The 14,949-nt window shown below is 36.8% G+C and overlaps 1 protein-coding gene across 1 annotated transcript; it reads right to left on the reverse strand.

The window, feature by feature from the left end:
- Positions 1–951: 951 nt before the first annotated feature.
- Positions 952–14,729, reverse strand: LOC123527233 (uncharacterized). The gene is made up of 4 exons (XM_045306573.2): positions 14,571–14,729; positions 9,773–9,977; positions 9,334–9,416; positions 952–5,468 (listed from the first exon to the last, which is right to left on the reverse strand). The coding sequence occupies exons 1-4, from the start codon at positions 14,695–14,697 to the stop codon at positions 5,281–5,283; spliced, it is 603 nt and encodes a 200-aa protein (XP_045162508.2). The 5' UTR covers positions 14,698–14,729; the 3' UTR covers positions 952–5,280.
- Between the last annotated feature and the right edge of the window lie 220 nt (positions 14,730–14,949).

The raw sequence follows: 14,949 nt of genomic DNA on the forward strand, positions 1-14,949 counted from the left end.
CCATATGCTAATACAGGTGCTAGTGTAAATCAGTTCTGACACCGCCAAATAGGATAATGAATGTTACCTTTTTAGACAGCTGGCCGGCTCGACATTCTGCCCGTGGGCATGCAGAATGTATTTCTAGTTATAACTACATGACAGCATAAAATGTTTATGCGAGTAATATTAATGAACAGACAAGATTTTAAGTTCAGAAGGCCATAACTCCACCCAAAATTGGTGGTTTGAGACTGAAATTAAACTTGGCATGTATTTTATCACCGTGTACCAAAAAGCTGAGTACCAAAAATGATTTCAGTTTTATTCTTTCAAGAGTTAGTTTATGCTAATTTATTTTACGCTGATCATGATGAAAGCTTCAAGCTTATTTGAATCACTCTCGAGTCCCCTTCCTGGAAAACCCAGTACTGGTGTCATATGAGAGGGAGCGGTCGTGATCCCAGTGGGGCTCTAACCTATGACCCCTGGATTGAGCTGCCAGCACCTTAACTACTAGACCACCGCTCCCCTTAAAATATTTTGCAATTTTATGTCAGAAAAGGGCAGGAATTGGTAGATTATCAAATTTGAACTTGGTCTGTGACCATATAGCTGTGTACTTTAATTCAGTCCATTCAATAGTTAATGAAAAGACAACCAAAGTTTGCAAGGGGCCATAACTCCACCCAGAATAGGTGGATTGTAACCAGAGTCAACCTTTTTTATTATAATCATATATCTGTGTACCAAAAATGCATTGGTTATACAATGTAATCATATAATTGTTTCATAACATATCTTATTTGCCTCACTAAAATGGACATGCTGTCTAAGTAGCAGATGAAATAGTTCCAGCAGGGTCAATACAAAACCATGGACCAAAAAACATTAATAGTCAAGAGCAGTGCCATAACCTAACTGGTGTAAGCTTAGTGGAGCTTCAAAACAATAGAAAACACAACAGCTACATTTTTGGTATTAAATAGTTTATTATATATCAAAAAGTGCATTAACATAAAATTCAAAATTATGAAAAATTAAGAATAAAGAAAATTAAAATAAATGTATATTTAAAACTATAAAAATATTATAAACAAAAGAAAATTGACTAGAAATGTGCAAAAATGACAAGGACTAGAAGTTTTGATTCAAGTGTAAAACATAACCTAAATACAAATAAATATATTACCTAGTGATTACTTTTGGTAAAAGCTCATGTCTCCCCATAACACTTCATTATAATGGCAGGTTGAATGAACATGCAATATCTGGTCAAAGCACAAAGACATTTGTCAGAAGGTAGACCAACATTAATGTTCAACAATTCAATTAATAATACAATTTACTTTTTTGGAAAATAGGAAATGAAATCATTAACCTTTAGCCTGCTCGCCCTTTTTGACCAGTGCAGACCAAGATCAGCCTGCACGGATCATGGTCTGCACTGTTCACTATTCAGTCAGTATATTTTCCGTGAACATCCCTTTGAATAGTAAGTGGTATTGCCCAAACTGAATGATGGACCATCACATTTTAGAAATTTAGTAGGGTAAAGGTAGGAATTCAAAAGGAAACTGAAAACAACCATATTATTTACCCTTACCCTGCTAAATTTCTATAATGAACTTGTCCATCTTTCAATTTCGACATTACCATTAAAGGTCCATTACTAAGGGAAAGTGAGTTGGCATTTTTTTTCATAGCCAGTGCATAGACTTCTGCAAGACACTAAATAATGAAGATTGGCAGGTCAAAATTTACAGAAGGTCTTTGGAACTCAAAGAAATGTATGTGTATTATGTTGAAATTTCAATGAATCGACAGAATGACCCCTCAGGTCTTTTTAACTTTCTTCATACTTCATAGAAAAATAATTGTACATATACTGCGATTTATTTCGAATTTCCACATACCAACTTTCATTTTCCAATAAAATGAAATAGTTTCTGTGCTTTTTAAAAGAAATTAAAATGTTCACTTTCCTTAGTATTGGACCTTTAACTGTTAAAAGCAAAAAGGGGTGTTTACCAAAAAGATGCCGACTGCATGGCGAACAGTGCAGATCTTGATCAGACTGCATGGATGTGCAGGCAGATCAAGATCTACACTTGTCGCAAAAGCAGAATCAATCGTGTCCAGCATGATACGGGTTAAGCATTGTTGTAAAAGCTCAGAACTTAGCATAACACTGTTAGTGCTAGTTGCAACCATTCTTATTCATAAAGTGCAAAACTGTGTTGATATTACTTTATTACAGACAATTTAACTGACTGGTGAAGAATGAAGTTGTTTAAAAAGTGTTTAAACAGTGAAATATAGCGTATTTATTACTTCAAGGGCCCATAACTGAGCTTGATCCAAAACTGATCTGACCTACAGGGTGATAACTCTGAAATGTTGTTCAACTGGAAAATGTGAAAGACATGAAAAATTAGCCTCAGTACTGACCTTTCCTACAAAGTTTGTTTTAAAATGGAACATGAAGTAGTTTTAGAGAAGTACTCCAGACAACTTTTGTGACAGACTGATGGACAGACAGACAGACAAGACAAGACAAAAATAATTAATTATGACACATTAAAATAATATTCTGGTCTTAAGTACATTAAACATATCAAATAATCAACAATATCTCTAACATAAGACCTAAGGGTCATTTGTGCAATATATTGTTATATGAAATATATGTAGCAACATATCGTTGTATGAAATATATGTAAAACTATGATCTTGACAATGTTATCACTTGAAAGGCAAACAATTTTGTACCAAAAAGACCTCCCTTCTACCATTCAGTTATTATAATACATTGCAATGAAATGAACAAATAGAGTTAAATAATAAAAATGTATAGTGTATGCTTACTGGCTGGGTGGTACAGCATACATGTATAATAAGTAAAAAGCTTATCAAATCAAACTGGTATTATGAACGTATAAAATGTAGTCTCACTAAAGAATGTTAAATAAAACATATATTAAATTAATAAATAATACTGCGATAATAAATATGTGTGTGCAAAAGGTATGCAAAACAAATGAGATAACATGAGCCGCGCCATGAGAAAACCAACATAGTGTGTTTGCAACCAGCATGAATCCAGACCAGACTGCACATCCGCGCAGTCTGGTCAGGATCCATGCTGTTCGCTTTCAAAGCCTATTGCAATTAGAGAAACATTAAGTGAACAGCACGGATCCTGACCAGACTGCGCGGATGCGCAGGCTGGTCTGGATCCAAGCTGGTCGCAAACACACTATGCTGGTTTTCTCATGGCACGGCTCATAGTTCAAGAACTTTTCAAGCTAATAAAAACTGTTTAGTGTGATTTTCCCATAGACGCCCATTGTGGAAATTATCTGGAGGACCAAAATTTTCCTATCGATCCAACAAAAATTTCCTTTGGATGCAATGATGCTTTGAAAAATTTACATGGAATAAAATCTGACTTTGTAGAAGAACAGGTGTTTCAAATGTGCAGAACTACTTTAATGTATAAACTTATGGGTCACAACATAACAATGAAATAAGATTATAAAGATTGCCTAATATTCATGACAATTTATATTTATAACACAATGAAATATACAAAAAGTCTCCAGTCTTCCTATTATGTTATGGTTAACAGCAGTTCTGAAGTTGTATTAAAGCTATCTGCCAAAGGATATAAGTAACAAGATAAAAACAGCTGGGGTTTCAGCTGCCTTCTAACAGATTTTAAGCTAAATGCTATTATATGCAATTAACATCATTCACTTAGACTTACTAATATTTACAAACTAAATTTCTCAACTATCAACTAGCAAATTATCTGCTAAAAATGTTAATAGGTGTCTTCCTATATTTAATTATCAGCTTACATTTTACACTCTCAAAAATGGTTAACTACCGAACTGTCAGCCTAATTATCATGAATGAGGTGACTAATCATGGCATGAAGGAACCATATAATTACATGATTTACTACATTAAAAAAATTCTACCATCAGAATAATGCCAAAATGAGCTTTATCTCGTGTTGTACATGTTTATTCAATGACATTTTGTTGACATACCGGTAATTGCCATTATTTATAAATACACATGCAATGTGGTTAAAATTCCTTTTTACAGAATCATGAAAGATTGATCAGTCAAAGGCAGAACGATTAAAATTACTGAAATGTGGCCCAAAATTCAGAAAGGAAGCTGTTTTGATCAATTTTTGGTCATTTAGGGTACATATCACATTTAATAATGACAAGTTAAAGATAAAGCCACTTTTGTGTCGATTTAGCAATGCTGAGATTTGGCTGATTCTCAACCCTGTCTTTAATACAGTTTACATACATTTATAGATGAGAAACAATAACTTGATTTTATCAAGTTGATATTATATTCAATAACAGTGACTGCATATTCTCCATTATAGCCATCTTCAAATGATCCATTATAGCCATCTTCAAATGATTTTAAGCTGGCATATGAATGCTTTCTACACGACTCTAAAATCTTTCAACTTCAGTTTACTGCCATGTCTACAATGGTTTGAAGTTGTAATGGTTAACAGATTTATGCTTGAAATATCAGCTGTCTACACTTTACTCTTATGTACAGGGCTTACAGCTATTAAAGCTTATTTATCTACAGTAATTTACAGTTAATTAAATGCTAAAAATGTCTATGAACGCTCTGCTATATCTAGTACTACAATGGATAACAGTAACCAAGATTTTGATCTTATTTACGCCAATTTAAGTGATTTTCTGCTTTATAAGACATTAACAGCTGTCAATTCAAATGTGAACAGCTGTTAACTAACCATTTACCAATAGTACACACAAGTTTACTGTTTACACAAGTTAGTAATACCTGTCTATTAAAGGAAGACAGACAGTTCTCTTCCAATTTTTTACGACTTACCAGTTATAGTTTATAGATTCTTGCATGCCGGACAGGATTTTCCGGTGCTAGAAAAACTCATCTTTCATCCATGGGTGTAAGATGACTCAAGTGAAAGAAAAAAATCAATTTTTTTATTTATATCTTCTACAAATTGAAGAATACGGCATGCAAGAAAAAGAATCTATCACAGTTGAAGGTACAGATGGAAATATCTGGCTCAAGGGTAACTGTTTTGTGAGAACTCGGCAGAGCCTCGTTACCACCTAAACAGTTACCCTTGAGCCAGATATTCCCATCCGAACAGATTCTTTATAGTCTAGTCCAGTACTGTTACAGTCTTTATATAGATTACAGCTATCTTCTAACTATATTAAGTTGTCTACTAATGCTCCACTGAGAATACTTTTACAATGGTTATGATATGTGCATGACAATTCTTGTGAAAAGTCCTGAGATCACCAAAAAGCAAAGTAATAAATCAGAATGCTGTATATACGAGGCTACGTCAAACACTGTTGGATCGTACTTGAAGCAGTATTTGCTGTTAACAACCTTAAAATTCTGTGTCTCGCAAAATGCTGTACCATTTCTGTAGGCTTCACCTGAAATTTTTAGGAGTATACTAAAATCATTTTTTTGCCTGTAGGTGCTTTTTTGAGACAGATACTTTTCAATGACAGCTAATAACTACAGAAAACAAGAGGACCATGATGGTCCTGAATCGCTCATCTCTTCCCACATGACCCAGTTTTGAGTATGACGTCGTTTTTTTCTATTATTTGACATAGTGACCTAGATTTTGAGATCATGTCACCCAGTTTTGAACTTGACCTAGATATTATCAAGATAAAAATTCTGACCAATCTTCATGAAGATCCATTGAAAAATATGGTCTCTAGAGAGGTCACAAGGTTTTTCTATTATTTGACCTGTTGACCTAGTTTTCGAAGGTATGTGACCCTGTTTTGAACTTTACCTAGATATCATCAAGGTGAATATTCTCACTAACTTTCATGAAGATCTCATAAAAAATATGGCCTTAAAAGAGGTCACAAGGTTTTTCTATTTTTATACCTACTGGCCTAGTTTTTGACCGCACGTGACCCAGTTTCGAAACTGACCTAGATATCATCAAGGTGAACATTCAGATCAATTTTCATGAACATCCATTGAAAAATATGGCCTCTAGAGAGGTCAAAAGATTTTAATAATTTTAGACCTACTGACCTAGTTTTTGACCACAGTTGACCCAGTTTCAAATTTGACCTAGATATCATCAAGATGAACATTCAGATCAACTTTCATACAGATCCCATGAAAAGTATGGCCTCTAGAGAGGTCACAATGTTTTTTATTATTTGACCTACTGACCTAGTTTTTTATGGCACGTGACCCAGTTTCAAACTTGACCTAGATATCATCAAGGTGAACATTCTGACCAATTTCTATGGAGATCCATTCAAAAGTATGGCCTCTAGAGAGGTCACAAGGTTTTTCTATTTTTAGACCTACTGACCTAGTTTTTGACTGCACATGACCCTGTTTCAAACTTGACCTAGATATCATCAAGATGAACATTCAGACCAATTTTCATACAGATCCCATGAAAAATATGGCCTTTAGAGAGGTCACAAGGTTTTTCAATTATTTGACCTACTGACCTATTTTTTGAAGGCATGTGACCGACTTTCGAGTCTGACCTAGATATCATCAAGGTCAACATTCAGACTAACTTTCATACAGATCCCATGAAAAATATGGCTTCTAGAGAGGTCACAAGGTTTTTCTATTATTTGACCTACTGACCTAGTTTTTGATGGCACGTGACCCACTTTCGAACATGACCTAGATATCATCAAGGTGAACATTCTGACCAATTTTCATGAAGATCTCATGAAATATATGGCCTCTAGAGAGGTCACAAGGTTTTTCTATTTTTAGACCTACTGACCTAGTTTTTGACGGCACGTGACCCAGTTTCGAACTTGGTATAGATATCAACAAGATGAATATTCAGACCAACTTTCATACAGATCCCATGAAAAATATGGCCTTTAGAGAGGTCACAAAGTTTTTCTATTATTTGACCTACTGACCTAGATTTTGAAGGCACGTGACCTAGTTTCGAACTTGACCTAGACATCATCAAGGTGAACGTTCTGACCAATTTTCATGAAGATCTTGTGAAATATATGGCCTCTAGAGAGGTCACAAGGTTTTTCTATTTTTAGACCTACTGACCTAGTTTTTAAAGGCACGTGACCCAGTTTCGAAGCTGACCTAGATATCATCAAGGTGAACATTCTGACTAATTTTCATGAAGATCTTGTGAAATATATGGCCTCTAGAGAGGTCACAATGTTTTTCTATTTTTAGACCTACTGACCTAGTTTTTGACCGCATGTGACCCAGTTTCGAACTTAGCCTAGATATCAACAAGATAAACATTCAGACCAACTTTCATACAGGTCCCATGAAAAATATGGCCTTTAGAGAGGTCACAAGGTTTTTCTACTATTTGACCTACTGACCTAGATTTTGAAGGCACGTGACCCACTTTCGAACTTGACCTAGATATCATCAAGGTGAACGTTCTGACCAATTTTCATGAAGATCTTGTGAAATATATGGCCTCTAGAGAGGTCACAAGGATTTTCTATTTTTAGACCTACTGACCTAGTTTTTGAAGGCACGTGACCCAGTTTCGAAGCTGACCTAAATATCATCAAGGTGAACATTCTGACTAATTTTCATGAAGATCTTGTGAAATATATGGCCTCTAGAGAGGTCACAAGGTTTTTCTATTTTTAGACCTACTGACCTAGTTTTTGACCGCATGTGACCCAGTTTCGAACTTAGCCTAGATATCAACAAGATAAACATTCAGACCAACTTTCATACAGGTCCCATGAAAAATATGGCCTTTAGAGAGGTCACAAGGTTTTTCTACTATTTGACCTACTGACCTAGATTTTGAAGGCACGTGACCCACTTTCGAACTTGATCTAGATATCATCAAGGTGAACGTTCTGACCAATTTTCATGAAGATCTTGTGAAATATATGGCCTCTAGAGAGGTCACAAGGATTTTCTATTTTTAGACCTACTGACCTAGTTTTTGAAGGCACGTGACCCAGTTTCGAAGCTGACCTAGATATCATCAAGGTGAACATTCTGACTAATTTTCATGAAGATCTTGTGAAATATATGGCCTCTAGAGAGGTCACAAGGTTTTTCTATTTTTAGACCTACTGACCTAGTTTTTGACCGCATGTGACCCAGTTTCGAACTTAGCCTAGATATCAACAAGATAAACATTCAGACCAACTTTCATACAGGTCCCATGAAAAATATGGCCTTTAGAGAGGTCACAAGGTTTTTCTACTATTTGACCTACTGACCTAGATTTTGAAGGCACGTGACCCACTTTCGAACTTGACCTAGATATCATCAAGGTGAACGTTCTGACCAATTTTCATGAAGTTCTTGTGAAATATATGGCCTCTAGAGAGGTCACAAGGTTTTTCTATTTTTAGACCTACTGACCTAGTTTTTGAAGGCACGTGACCCAGTTTCAAACTTGACCTAGATATCATCAAGGTGAACATTCTGACTGATTTTCATGAAGATCTTTTGAAATATATGGCCTCTAGAGAGGTCACAAGGTTTTTCTATTTTTAGACCTACTGACCTAGTTTTTGAAGGCACGTGACCCATTTTCGAACTTGACCTAGATATCATCAAGATAAACATTCTGACCAACTTTCATAAAGATCCCATGAAAAATGTGATCTCTAGAGTGGTCACAAGCAAAAGTTTACGGACGCACGCACGCACGCACGCACGGACGACGGACACCGCACGATCACAAAAGCTCACCTTGTCACTTTGTGACAGGTGAGCTAAAAATAGACATTTCAAATTTTATTTTCAAAATTTGGATTTTTTCACATAAGCACTGGTTTCTATTATATCTCTGGTTTATTATATTGCCTACCAGGAATGTTATTTTTGAGAGAGTATCATAAACCCACACATTTTAGGCAAAAAATAATTTCTCTCAAAAATCCATAAAAAGCGTGTACTCTGAAAGTGACTAGAAGTGGTATAAACTTATTGTCATAAGTTTTATTGCGCAGAAGGTAGTTAAGTGTTGCAACGCTTTTGAAACAATGCAGAAAATTTACATTCTTCTTGCATATTTACCATTATCTAACATTTATTTTCACCCACCTTATCATTTTTCAGTGTCATATATACATTCTATGCCAAATTTGGTGGAAACAGATGTTGAAAAATTTCACCCAAACTGCAGGCGAGTAGCTTTGACTGGTCTGAAATCTTAAGTTTGATAACCTTTAGACAGCTGAGTCAAAGACTCAAAAGAAGATCAGTCTGTTGTATATGACTGAAACATGCAGAACTAAATTTAGCATGAAACAAGATCAACAGCTTAATCAGTGTTACCTAATCTCGTCCCATTGTAGAAAGCATCTTTGCATGAAGTATAGACAGACTGACAGAACTTCTCACACACATGTACCTTCCCCCTGCAATCATGCAACAGTAAAATTAAGTAAGATACATTATGTAGTACAGACTGACCTGCAGAACTTCTCACACAAACATGTGTAGTATAAATTGACTGGGCAGAACTTCATAAATGTACATTCTCTCGGCAATCAAACAACAGTAAATTAAATAAGATACGCATGTATATAAGTACAACAGCCAGTCAAGTAAGAAGGTGCACATAATGTTTATTCTCAACATGATGAAATATAATTACATAGCTTATAGAGCATAAATTAACCATATTTTAGTTTTTTTTTTCATGTTCAACGATGAAAAATTCAATGTAACACTTCAATAAATGTCAAATCTACAGACTTTTCTCAAGACTTACTCTTTGTACCAATGAAACTGATCTGGACTACAGAAATAGCACATCATATAGTTGATATGGTTATGACAGTCCTGGCTTGCCATGTACAGAGGTAGCGAGTTGGATGAGAAGACAGACGTCACCTCTGTTCTCTTACAGCAAGCATTGTGTGAATACCAGGAACAGTTTATAAGTCCTCCTTCAGCCTTTGCTACTCGTGTATTTTCTGTAATATCAAAAGCAATGTGTAATAAAGATTGATGTAAGAGACAAGCGTTTTGAAGACACTAATTCAAAAATAGTTATGCTCTACCCTGAAGGCTTGCCCTGCTGGGGTCCTAAACACAAAATATTTCAGCATATTTATACATTGTACCAGTGTACTTAACTTTCCATTGTTGTAAGCAATAAGAAAAAGAATTTTGTTTGCAGTAACGCGACTCGAAGTTTTATGTGTGGGTAGGTAGGTAGGGAATTTTTTTTGCATATAATTATATAGAGAAAAAAAATTCATCTGACTGGCCAGAAAAGAAGTTGGGTTGCAGCAGTTTTCATGGGTAGGTCGTGTTACCGCAAACAAATGTTTTTTTAATGATAGCCCAAGCGCCATGAATGCAGATGCCAATGCCAACGATTGAGTGATCAGAGTGAATGCAATAACTCTACAAACTTGAAGATGCTTTTGTAAAAAAGTGCACATCTCCCCCAGTGCATAGTCGTACAGGCAAGAAGTCAATAGGGGAGAGGAGCGAAAGTCAATGAGACACTGATGGTTGGCTGCAATAGGGATCATCTACTTGGCATGTCCAGTCATCCCACTAAGTTTCAACATTCTGGGCCTAGTGGTTCTCAAATTATTGTTCAGGCTCCTGTGACTTTGACCTTTGATCAAGTGACCCCAAAATCAAAAGGGGTCATCTACTCTGCATGTCCAATCACCCTTATTAGTTTCAACATTCTTGGTCAAGTGGTTCTCAAGTTGATTGGAAGGAGTTTCCTATGTTCAGCCTCCTGCGGCTTTGACCTTTGATGGAGAGACCCAAAAACAAAAGGGGCCATGCATCTACTTTGTAAGTCCTATCACCCTATGAAGTTTCAAGGTTTCAGGTCAAATGGTTCTCAAGTTATTGACCAGGAATGGATTTTCATTTTCTGTCTGCTGTAACCTTGACCTTTAATAGACTGACCCCCAAAGTCATTAGAGGTCATCTACTTTGTATGTCCAATCATCCTATGAAGTTTCAACATTCTGGGTCAAGTGGTTCTCAAGTTACTGTCCGGAAATGATTTTACATGACCAGGCCTCTATAACCTTGACCTTTAATAGACTGACCCCAAAATCAATGGGGGTCATCTACTCTGCATGTTCAATCATCCTATGAAGTTTCAACATTCTCGGTCAAGTGCTTCTCAAGTTATTGATCGGAAATGGATTTCCATGTTAAGACCCCTGTCACCTTGACATTTAACAGACTGACCCCAAAATCGATAGGGGTCATCTACTCTGCATGACCAATCATCCTATGAAGTTTCAACATTCTGGATCAAGTGGTTCTCAAGTTACTGACCGGAAACAGATTTCCATGTTCAGGCCCCTGTGACCTTGACCTTTAACAGAGTGACCCCCAAATTGATAGTGGTCATCTACTCTGCATGACCAATCATCCTATGAAGTTTCAACATTCTGGGTCAAGTGGTTCTCAAGTTATTGATCAGAAATGGTTTTCAATGTTTAGGCCCCTGTGTCCTTGACCTTTAACGGAGTGACCCCAAAATCAATAGGGTTCATCTACTTTGCATGACCAATCATCCTATGAAGTTTCAACATTCTGAGTCAAGTGGTTCTCAAGTTATTGATCGGAAATGGTTTTCAATGTTTAGGCCTCTGTGACCTTGACCTTTAATGGAGTGACCCCAAAATCAATAGGGTTCAACTACTCTGCATGACCAATCATCCCATGAAGTTTCAACATTCTGGACAGGGATTTTTCTAGACCTCTAAAAAGGGCAGGGTGCTGCTAAAAAGGGGCAGGGCGCATTTTGCGCGTTGCATACCTTTGTCAACGAACATCATAAGGTAGATTTCCTTGGTTTTTGTTGTAATGTCTACATTGTAAGGTACTACAGAAAGATTTGCAATGAATCTGAATGTCAGGAAAAACATTAATACCCGTTTGTCTATAACGTGCTTATCATTTATAAATACATGCAGTTTGTTTTATGTTTGCATACACTATTTTTGTCTGGAAAGTTTTCTTGATTAGAAATATACCATAAAGATACTATTGAATAATTTTATAATTCTGGTGCAAATCTGTCTTTATACATTCATTACATTACTGAACGTACTGTTGATACTTGTGTATAAATGCACAGTTTTTTTTTTCTGATAGGGAGTGATACTAATTAAAGATCGACTCTTATCTTCAACCAAGATGAAACTGTGAACAACAAAATTGACACGAGGTGCCACGGTAATTGCCGATAATTACTGGCCATTTATCGGCATTTAATAAGACTTTGTTCTAAGATGTTTTTCTCCCTTTTAAATCTGTTTTGCAGTTTGCTTTAATTGCTGACCTATCTAATTGTTGTTTGTTACGATTCGGCCGGTCGTCGTCGTCTGCATACCGATACTGCATACATGCCTCGGGCAAATACACAGCACCTGTGTATAGTCGGTACGTGTCATAACTTCGTATCGATTGACAATTATCTGGGATGGTATTTTGACAGATGATTGATGGGCAGTTCGTTTAGAAATACTTAATTAATGGTCAAAGGGGCGGTGCTAAAAGGGCAAAGGGGCGCTGAAGAAAGGCAGAAGGGTGGCGATTTCGGGCAGAAGGGCGGCGCTGAAAATGGGCAGGGCGCTGCGCCCTGCTATACCGCTCTAGAAAAATCCCAACTGGGTCAAGTGGTTCTCAAGTTATTGACTGAAAATGGTTTTCAATGTTCAGGCCCCTGTGACCTTGGCCTTTGATGGAGTGACCCCAAAAACAATAGGGGTTGTTTACTCCAGCAGCCCTATCATCCTATGAAGTTTGAAGGTTCTAGGTCAAATGGTTCTCCAGTTATTGCTCGGAAATGAAGTGTGATGTACGTACGGACGGACAGGGCAAAAACAATATGTCTCCCCCAGAGGGGGGGAGACATAATTGTAATTTGTATAAACAGTCCAGTACTAAGTAAGACTTATCAGCCCAAACTTCCTAATAAAGAAATAATAATAAACAAGATAATTGTAACCCTGGTAACTGGCTATCATCTCAGGTATCACACTGATCAAGTCATCAATTGCCCAGATGATTATTAATCTTTAGCCTGCTGGCGGAGAGTTATTCTGCCTTTGCGACCAATGCAGACCAAGATCATGGTCTGCACTGTTCGCTATTCTGTCAGTAAATTTTCTGTGAATACCCTTTGAATAATAAATGGAATTGTTCAAATTGAACGATGGACCAATTCATTTTAGAAATTTAGCAGGGTAAAGGTTAAGTAAATTGTGAATAAAATGTCTTCATTTATAAATAATACCTCATCTTGTTATCACAAGAGTAAGGGAGAATATGCCTTTGTTTGCTCAAATGAGAGTTTCAGATCTGTAAAAATCAATTTATAGACCTTTGCTTACACAAAGAGTACATGTGACCTTTACAGCTTACAAGGTACTAAACATGACAAGTCAGACCTTTGAAAATGAAATCCCAATTTGAAGGACTAGAAAGACAAGTCCCTTTTGAAAAATTAAAAGCTGGGAGCCTCAGCGACAGGACAATGCGACGCAACGTAAGACATGGTATGACAGGATTCCGTAATTTTAACACTCAGGAACACTCGCAGACTTTCAGGAGGCAGTGCCAACAAATTCTTCTTCTCATAGACATCTATTACAGGTTCATATTCATTTGCATTGGTCTGCAACATTTTCAGGAACACTCGCAGACTTTCAGGAGCCGATTCCAACTGAGTTCTTCCTCCTAAAGACATCCACAACAGGTTCCAATTCATTTGCACTTGTCTGTGATACGTTAAGGAACACTCGCTGACTTTCAGGAGCAATGCAAAACGAATTCTTCCTCTCACAGACATCCCTTACAAGTTAATATTCATTTGCACTAGTCTGCAACATTTTCAGGAACACTCACAGACTTTAAGGAGGCTGTGCCAAATGAGTTCTTCCTCCTGTATTTATCACCAACAGGTTCGAATCCTACTGCACTTGACTGCGACATTTGCAGAAACTTTTGAAGACTTTCATTTCAATCAGGTAAATACAGACTACTAATACACTGGTCAACGTGTGACAATTTGAAATATTATATTATTAAAATGTCGCTGCACATTGTCGAGCTTCGCTCAGCATTGTTGCGTCATAGTGTGTCATTTCGCATTGTCTTGTGTCACGATTTGGCACAGTCACGACGCAGGCCATTTCATTTCACATTGTCAAGCATCATGTAGCATTGTTGCATCCAGTAAAAAAGGCAAACCGCAAGGCACGACATCGCAACAACGCGAGACGATACACGACAATGTGACTCAACATCGACACATGACTATGTGATGCGACAATTCAAAATATCACCCTTTTGAAAGACAACAATGAGACATGACACTTTGATATTACTGTTGTGTCTCATTGTCATACACGTGTCATCTCGGGATGTTGTGTCGCACTATTGCGATGTCGTGTCCCATTGTTATGTGTCAACCTCAAATGCGACGGACGACCTACGACATGGTCCTTACAGGGTTCCATACCAAATGTAATTTTAGTGGACAAAATGTTTTGAGGGTTGACAGTAGATCAACCTACCAAAGACTGTGCAGGGCTTTGTGTCTTCGTGGTATTCAATTACAGTATCCTTGCTTAACGCGCAAGTGAAATAAAAACATATGAAAACATAGAAATAAGAAAAACAGTCCTGCCACCACCCATCCATATTTGTTCACTATCGATCGGAAAACTGGTTCGGTGAATTTCGTTGATTTCCGGAAAACGGTGTACCTATAATTTTTACCTCTATCCAATTTTTTGGCGAAAAAAGAAGTTTTTCTTTTCAAATCTATGTAAAAACTGGTTCATTCCAAATCTGTAAATTATATTCGGAATTGAAATACTTTGGTAACAAAACAGAAAACGCCATACAATTATTAATTGCCAATAATTACAGTTACCAATTTGCATGCTACAC

The sequence above is a fragment of the Mercenaria mercenaria genome, chromosome 14 (genome assembly GCF_021730395.1).
Source record: "Mercenaria mercenaria strain notata chromosome 14, MADL_Memer_1, whole genome shotgun sequence".
Classification (NCBI taxonomy): domain Eukaryota; kingdom Metazoa; phylum Mollusca; class Bivalvia; order Venerida; family Veneridae; genus Mercenaria; species Mercenaria mercenaria.

Coding starts and splice junctions, on each gene's coding strand:
- LOC123527233 (XM_045306573.2), bottom strand. CDS start 14,697: ATGGATGGGTGGTGGCAGGACTGTTTTTCTTATTTCTATGTTTTCATA. Junction 9,978..14,570: donor AAAGCCCTGCACAGTCTTTG/GTAGGTTGATCT, acceptor TTGATATTACAG/AAAATACACGAGTAGCAAAG. Junction 5,469..9,333: donor CTACAATGGGACGAGATTAG/GTAACACTGATT, acceptor TAAAAATTTCAG/GTGAAGCCTACAGAAATGGT.